This window comes from Bos taurus, chromosome 18 (genome assembly GCF_002263795.3).
Source record: "Bos taurus isolate L1 Dominette 01449 registration number 42190680 breed Hereford chromosome 18, ARS-UCD2.0, whole genome shotgun sequence".
NCBI lineage: Eukaryota > Metazoa > Chordata > Mammalia > Artiodactyla > Bovidae > Bos > Bos taurus.
Genome location: NC_037345.1, coordinates 58,226,919 through 58,235,494, shown reverse-complemented (window position 1 = coordinate 58,235,494; position 8,576 = coordinate 58,226,919). Strand labels below are relative to the sequence as shown.

Here is an 8,576-nt window from a genome sequence, read left to right as displayed (position 1 = left end):
TAGATAACTAATAAGGACCTAGGGGGAATTCCCAGATGGTCCCATGGTTAAGATGAAGTCCTTTTTAGGCAGGGGTTCAAACCCTGGTCAGGGAACCAAGTCCCACATGTCTCCAGGCCTGGTTTACAACAAAAAAAGAAGTGACCTGCTGTATAGCACGGGGAACTCTACTCAATCCTCTGTAATGGCCTATATGGGAAAAGAATTTAAAAAGAGTAGATATACATATATATGTATAGCTGACTCACTTTTATATATACCCGGAAGTAACACAACACTATAAATCAACTATACCTTGATAAAATTTTAAAAACATACAATTTAAGCTTTTCTGATAAGATTAGGGGATACTGAGTTCTTCGTGTACAGAAAGCAGAGACTAGATACAATGGATTCATGGCTCATGAGCAGAAAGGGGCTGATAAAGGGAAAACACACAGAAATCAGGCCAGTTGTATACACCAACCACCAACTGGGATTATGAACAAGAGCAAGAGTAATGTTAAAGATGCAGGACAGGGTGTGGAAACACATGAAGGTGCTCGCCAAGAGTAGGATGCTTTGCGTGGCTCTGGACTCAGCAGAGGGTCTGGGAGACACACTAGCCTTGTGAATATACTGGACTTGCCTACTGTGTCTGTACAGAGTGAGAATCATGGAGCCACTGGACCAGAAGATGAGCACAGAAAATGAAACTTCAGGGAACGCTATCAAAGCTGCATATATTGAGCCTGAGATGTTCTCAAGATCTGTGGCAGCACAGTACCCTGAATCTCTTATATTTGTCATGTTTGTGCTGCGCCATTTGTCAGAAACATAAAATGCATACAGAGGAAAAACGAGATGTACAAACAGGCACTGGATCCAGCAGAAGGAAATGGAGAAGGCAATGTACTTTGGGGCTTTGACTTTAAGATTCTTCCAACAGGAGTTCATGGGGCTGATCGTGATGGTCTGAAACACACTCAAGAGGCAGGTGGTGCCAATGGACATACTCCTGCCCACTTTCTCAAAATACAAAATAAGTTTGCATGCAAAATCACTGGAAAAATGTTTCAACCTCAAAGCTGTAATTGTCTGAGGGAGCCCTTTTGAGAGAATGACCAAAAAGTTGGCAATAGCCAGGTGCTTGCAAATCAAAGCTGTGACCCTCATCCTGCACTGAGTGTGGTAAAGAAAGAGGTAATGGTACAGAAGGGAGAAATTGCCCCAGATTCCAAGCACAGTCTGTAGCAAGAATATTATTCCAAAGGCCAGTTGGCTGGCGGCTGTTGTGTCATTCAAGATACTCCCCTTTACATGATGGCAACAGTGACTCCTCAGAGCAGAATGGCTCATATAAATCTGTGACATCAAGAGCCAACTTTCCTTGTGTGCTTTTGTGAAATTGCCAAGGCTTCATGTGATGGGAAACGATGAGAGAATCAGTATATTTTACGAAAATGTTAGTGGTAGTGACCTGGAGGAAGCAATGACAAATGAGAGTAAATTGAAAGAAAGCATAAAACAACACTTTTAAGAAGCTTACTGGAAGAAAAAAATATCTCCATCACTGCCTTCATCATAAAAGAGGTCAATTCTAAATGCATTTCCCTTCTAAATTTTAAAGAAGATAATGTATTATTGTAGGGACTTCCCTGATGGCTCAATTGGTAGAGAAAATCTGCCTGTAATGCAGGAAACCCCAGTTCAAAACCTGGATTGGGAAAGATCTACTGGAGAAGAGATATGCTACCCACTCCAGTATTCTTGGGCTTTCCATGTGGCTCAGCTGGTATTTTAAAGAAGATAATGTAGTATTTTAGAAAAAAGACAGGAGTTATTCTAGGGTCTTACAATTTCAAATATATGCTACAGGTACTTCTCTGGTTATCCAGTAGCTAAGAATCTGCCTCGCAAAGCAGGGGACACAGATTTGAAACACACTCAAGAGGTAGGTTGTGCCAATGGACATACTCCTGCCCACTCTCTCAACATACAAAATAAGTTTGCAAGCAAAATCACTGGCAAAATGTTTCAACCTCAAAGCTGTAATTGTCTGAGGGAGCCCTTTTGAGAGAATGACCAAAAAGTTGGCAATAGCCAGGTGCTTGCAAATCAAAGCTGTGACCCTCATCTTGCACTGAGTGTGGTAAAGAAAGAAGTAATGGTACAGAAGGGAGAAATTGCCCTGGTTGGGCAACTAAGACCCTATATGCCACAGGGTAACCAAGCCTGGGATCTGCAACTAGAGAGTCTGTGCACCACAACCAAACATCCTGGTTGATACAACAAAGCTCCCATATGATGCAACTAAGACCCAATGCAGCTAAATAAATAAATATTAAAAATACATACATATATATATATATGCTAAAGAGAATAGTATATAAAAACCATATGGTGAAGTAACTTTTGTACACATGAAAATTAAGACTGGTTCTCATCAACACACACAAAGATGCAACTTAGAACCACACAAGTATGTCCTAAAAACCACAAAATAGAATAAAGAGTGGACAGAGTCTTCAAACAAAAACTTGAAGAAGGAACTTATTCAGTGGATAAGACATGTGGAAAACTATTCCACATCCTTGGTAATCAGGACAATTAAAATATAACCATTACCTATATGTCATCAAATACCATTAAGAAATATAAAACAGAAATGAAATGACAAAAATGCCAACTTTTAGCATAGCTGTGGATCAACCAAGAATCTCATACACTGATGGTGGGTGTTCAAATTGATACAAACATTTTGGAAAACTGTGGTATCTACTTAGCAGATCCGATGTAATCCAGTTCTAAGAAATCCACTCCTATGAATATACTCAACAGGATTTCGTACATATATCACCCAAAGAGTAGTTATATTAATAGGATTTATATGAGAGCCCTAATCATTACTTGTAATAGCCCCTAACTCTTAATACCCACCTACCCATTAACAGCTGAATGATCAATTAAAGATTTGATAGTCACGCAATGAAGTCCTATATAGCAATGATAATGAAAAAACAACAATAATAGAAAACAATACAGAAAAAGTCACAAAGATGTAATGGAATGGAGGAAAAAGTCAAAATGAAAGATGCTTAAAAACAATGGATTAAAGACAATCTCTTTAACAAGTGGTGCTGGGAAATCTGGTCAACCACTTGTAAAAGAATGAAACTAGAACACTTTCTAACACCATATACAAAAATAAACTCAAAATGGATTAAAGATCTCAACGTAAGACCAGAAACTATAAAACTCCTAGAGGAGAACATAGGCAAAACACTCTCTGACATACATCACAGCAGGATCCTCTATGACCCACCTCCCAGAATATTGGAAATAAAAGCAAAAATAGACAAATGGGACCTAATTAAACTTAAAAGCTTCTGCACAACAAAGGAAACTATTAGCAAGGTGAAAAGACAGCCTTCAGAATGGGAGAAAATAATAGCAAATGAAGCAACTGACAAACAACTAATTTCAAAAATATACAAGCAACTCCTACAGCTCAACTCGAGAAAAATAAATGACCCAATCAAAAAATGGGCCAAAGATCTAAATAGACATTTCTCCAAAGAAGACATACAGATGGCTAATAAACACATGAAAAGATGCTCAACATCACTCATTATCAGAGAAATGCAAATCAAAACCACTATGAGGTACCACTTCACACCAGTCAGAATGGCTGCAATCCAAAAGTCTACAAATAATAAATGCTGGAGAGGGTGTGGAGAAAAGGGAACCCTCTTACACTGTTGGTGGGAATGCAAACTAGTACAGCCACTATGGAGAACAGTGTGGAGATTCCTTAAAAAACTGGAAATAGAACTGCCTTATGATCCAGCAATCCCACTGCTGGGCATACACACTGAGGAAACCTGAAGGGAAAGAGACACGTGTACCCCAATGTTCATCGCAGCACTGTTTATAATAGCCAGGACATGGAAGCAACCTAGATGTCCATCAGCAGATGAATGGATAAGAAAGCTTTGGTACATATACACAATGGAGTATTACTCAGCCATTAAAAAGAATACATTGGAATCAGTTCTAATGAGGTGGATGAAACTGGAGCCTATTATACAGAGTGAAGTAAGCCAGAAAGAAAAACACCAATACAGTATACTAACGCATATATATGGAATTTAGAAAGATGGTAACGATAACCCTGTATACGAGACAGCAAAAGAGACACTGATGTATAGAACAGTCTTATGGACTCTGTGGGAGAGGGAGAGGGTGGGAAGATTTGGGAGAATGGCATTGAAACATGTAAAATATCATGTATGAAATGAGATGCCAGTCCAGGTTCAATGCACGATACTGGATGCTTGGGGCTAGTGCACTGGGACGACCCAGAGGGATGGTATGGGGAGGGAGGAGGGAGGAGGGTTCAGGATGGGGAGCACATGTATACCTGTGGTGGATTCATTTTGATATTTGGCAAAACTAATACAATTATGTAAAGTTTAAAAATAAAATAAAATTAATTTAAAAAAATTAAAAATAATAAAAATAAAAAAATAAACTCTGTACTAAGGATTATTAAAAAAAATGAAAGATGCTGTATGATTTCTTTCATGTGAAGGCCAAGAGTGGCAAAGTGATCTAATATTAAATGCAATAATATTTGTAAACGTAAACCGAATAATCCAGGCCTGCAAATATACCCAACAAAGCTACAGCCTTGGAAATAGTGAGTTTAAGGGGCACAAGAGAGTTTTATGGGCACTGAGAACATTCTGTTTCTTGATCTAGTTGTGGTCTCCAGAGGTGCAATCATTCCTGAAATTTCACTGAGCTATGCACTTATAACCTGCAAACATGTCTTTAATTTTTTAAAATCATGTATTATCAAAAAATGTGGAAGGAGCTTGTGAAAGCCTGTTTCTGTGAATTTGTCTCATCTGCTGCCTGTGTCTGTGAAGGAGGGGAGCTGTAAGCCCAGATCATAACTCCAACAATGAAACATCAGAGAATAGTAACACTGCTGCATACAGTGAATCGCTGATTTTGTCATAAAATTCAGCAGATCAGTATCCTAAGTCTTCCTGCTTTGTGTTGATGTGTTGCTCCATTTGGCATCATATCCATGGAGAAAATAATGTTTACACAGAGATTTGACTTCTGACCACACAATCTTCTCCTAAAGACCAGGAAATATAATGAACAGTAGACATAGTCTTCATACAGAAACTTTGAGAAAGAAGTTACATACTGTTCAGTAGTGCAAAATGGAGACCCCAATATGCTCAGGAGCTTTTTTTAAAAGAGGATTTTATTTATTTCATCTTATTCATTTATTTATTTGGCTACACCAGATCTTAGTTAATGGTATGTAAACTCTCAGTTATGGCATGCGGCTTCTAATTCCCTGACCAGGAATTGAACCTGGATCCCTTGCATTGGGAGCAGAGTTTTAACTTCTGGACCACGGGGAAGTCCCCTCCTTGGGAGCTTTTGCTTTAAGTTCCACCCACCTGGATTTCCTGAGGCTGATCTTGATGGCTGGAGACACTTAAGGGGCAAGGGGTGCCAATGGACATACCCTGCCAGCTCTGGGGGCATAGAGAACACACTTCCATGGCTAAATCCCTGAAGACAAGCTTCAGTTAAAGGCTGCCATTGTCATGGAGATGCCTTTAAGGGGAATGACCAAAAAGCAACTACAGTCCTGTGCCTGAAGGTCAAGTCTGTGAACCTCAACTCACATTCATGGTAGTAAAGGAAAAGATTAAGAGAAAGAGAAAAAACACCCAGGATTCCAAATATAGTCTGAGAGGAACACACCATTCTTATTGCCAACTCCCTGGAGGCCATTCTGCCTGGTGTTTGATGGTCATAACTGCATGGGGTTATGCAGTTTATAAAATAAGAGATCCAGTGTACAGAGAGGTCAAGGGATCTGTCTAAATTCACATGCTGATTACAGGCTTAGTAGTGGTATGAACCTGGTAGGCTGAGTCCAAGACAGTGTCCTAACCACTGTGATGACCAACCAAACACATCAGCTGTTTTTTAATAACCCACTCTGAAATTTAGTTGTTTTATTTTATATCATATGGTTTATTCTATCAGTTCAGTCTAGTCACTCAGTTGTGTCTGACTATTTGCAACCCCATGGACGGTAGCACACCAGGCTTCCCTGTCCATCACCAACTCCCGGAGTGTGCTCAAACTCATGTCCATTGAGTCTGTGATGTCATCCAACCATCTCATATTCTGTCATCCCCTTCTCCTCCTGCCTTCAATCTTTCCCAGCTCGGGGTCTTTTGCAATGGCTCAGTTCTTCTCAAGTGGCCAAAGTATTAGAGTTTATTCCTTACCTTTTATATATTATAATTTTGGTTATAAAAAGTTTCCATATCTGCATAAGTATTTATTCCGTAGGTAAATAACATTACAAGAAGACTCCCTGGGTTGGAAATGGCAACCCACTCCAGTATTCTTGCCTGGGAAATCCTAAGAACAGAGGAATCTGGTGAGCTATGGTCCACGGGGTCACAAACTGAGCCACTAACATGTATACACACACATACACACAAACACACACAAACTTATAGGAAAGTACTTCCTGTCCATACTGGATATAATGAATGCAAGATTTTCTCAGTATAAGTTTTGCAACATAAAGGTGCATTCCTATCATGCCAGGTACAAATTCACTATGGTATCTTAAACTATGAACCATGAAATACTACTATATGATAAATGAGTATAGGCTAGAAATGAAAGAATTATTTTTGTCTAAATCCTTAGGTCTTTTTAAAATCAAGGTTAAGTGAGACTACAATATAATAAGATTTATGAAGAATATTAACATACTAGATACATGTAAAGTACAATCTGGAGAATATTGACTCTTGTGTGTTGCAAAAGTGAAACCATAAAGAAATGAATGTGTGCTTGGAGTTGGCATTAGAATATTATGAGATTAGACAACATATGAGAAGATACATTTGGTCCTGACAACTATATTCCAAACCTCACCATTATAAAGCTGCCTTTTCCTGAAATGCTGCTTCTCTATCTTGAAGAGGGATAGCAATCTTGCCATTGTCATCAGACCTCAAATGTTTCAGAAAAGACACAACTGCTATGTCCAGTAAGCATGTTATAGCCTAGAGTTAGATATATATGAAAAAAATCATTTCTGTTCTTCAAACAAATTCATATTCATGCCTTCTGTAGAGGATTAGAAAATCATTACTTTTCTATCATAGTCTTTATTGAAAGCATAAAGGCATTATGATAACACTTCTAATACAAATTTAAAATTAGTCTAGAATTTCTGAAAGGTAACATTACAGCAGATTGATCTTAAAAATACAACCCTTAAACTCCTTGAAGATGAGCTTATGGCATTTCCTGGGCGTCCAGTGGCTAAGACTCAGCGCTCCCAATGCAGGGAGCCTGGGTTTGATTCCTGGTCAGGAAAATAGATCTCACGTGTTGCAACTAAGAGTTCACATGCTGCAACTAAGATAAATACTTTTAAAATATGATTCCTCATCATTACCACTAGGATTGTTCCTGTGTGTCCTCTATGGTAAGAGTTTCAGAAAATAATTTTAGAAGCTGTCAAGTTCGGTGTTGCCTGATGCCAGCAAAGATTGAAGGCAGGAGGAGAAGCGGGCGACAAAGGGAGAGATGGGCGGATGATATCACCGACTCGATGGATACGAGTCTGAGCAAACTCTGGGAGATAGTGAAGGACAGGGAAGCCTGGCGGGCTGCAGTCCATGGGGTTGCAAAGAGTCCGACCCAACTGAGCAACTGAGCAAAAACAAAGATCTTGATCTTGCTTTACCTAAACTCTCTGCTAAGGAATTATTCTGCTTTCCTGACCTGCTTTGCCACCGGATCTATTCCCACTCTACCCCTGGCCCCCCAGCAAGATCCCTTTCCCAAACATGAACACTTACTCCGACCTCCTTCCTTACAGACTCTGCCTCTTAGACTGAAATACAAATTACTCGACCCCTTCTCACTCCTTCTCATGAGAAGGATGCTGGGCTCAGGGTGAAGGTCATGCAGCCAGGACGTGAGTGGGAGAGAGGCAGTCAGACCCTGAGATAAAGGTTTAGGAGCTGTGATCTCATCCTCCTTCAGAACTGCAATTATCATTTCACTTGAAGTGGCAATGACAGGGCCAGCTTGAGGAGCTAATGATCTTTCTGAAAAACTTTTTTTGAGTTGGTAATTACCAAAACCAATTGTGAGTCTCCTGTGAGTATCTCCAAAGAGACCACTGATGTGTTTGAGAGAAGCTCATAATTTTTCATGATGAAGGTTATTTTGAAATGATTAGGATTTTTACACAACTCTGAAATCTGTTGCCTTCATAAACCGGTTGTTTGATCTTAGGGATTCCCCCACCAACACAACCAATGCACTTAACAAAGTCAACTGTGAGTCACCAGGCTTTGTTCTGGAAACAAACAAAAAACACCCAATTAAACTTGAGAATGACATAAGAATTTGTGTATGTGTATGTTCATTTATTTATTTACTTGGCTGTGCTGGGTGTTAATTGTGGCAGGCAAACTTTTAATTTTAGCATGTGCCAGTATAGAAAGCCCAGAGATAAA

The 8,576-nt window shown here is 39.4% G+C and overlaps 1 protein-coding gene across 1 annotated transcript; it reads right to left on the bottom strand.

The window, feature by feature from the left end:
- Positions 1-321: 321 nt before the first annotated feature.
- BOSTAUV1R419 (vomeronasal 1 receptor bosTauV1R419) lies at positions 322-1,353 on the bottom strand. Its single transcript, XM_010815376.2, has one exon. The coding sequence runs from the start codon at positions 1,351-1,353 to the stop codon at positions 322-324; it is 1,032 nt and encodes a 343-aa protein (XP_010813678.2).
- Between the last annotated feature and the right edge of the window lie 7,223 nt (positions 1,354-8,576).

Excerpts from the sequence above, each read along its gene's own strand:
- BOSTAUV1R419 (XM_010815376.2), bottom strand. The coding sequence starts at position 1,353 with ATGTCACAGATTTATATGAGCCATTCTGCTCTGAGGAGTCACTGTTGC.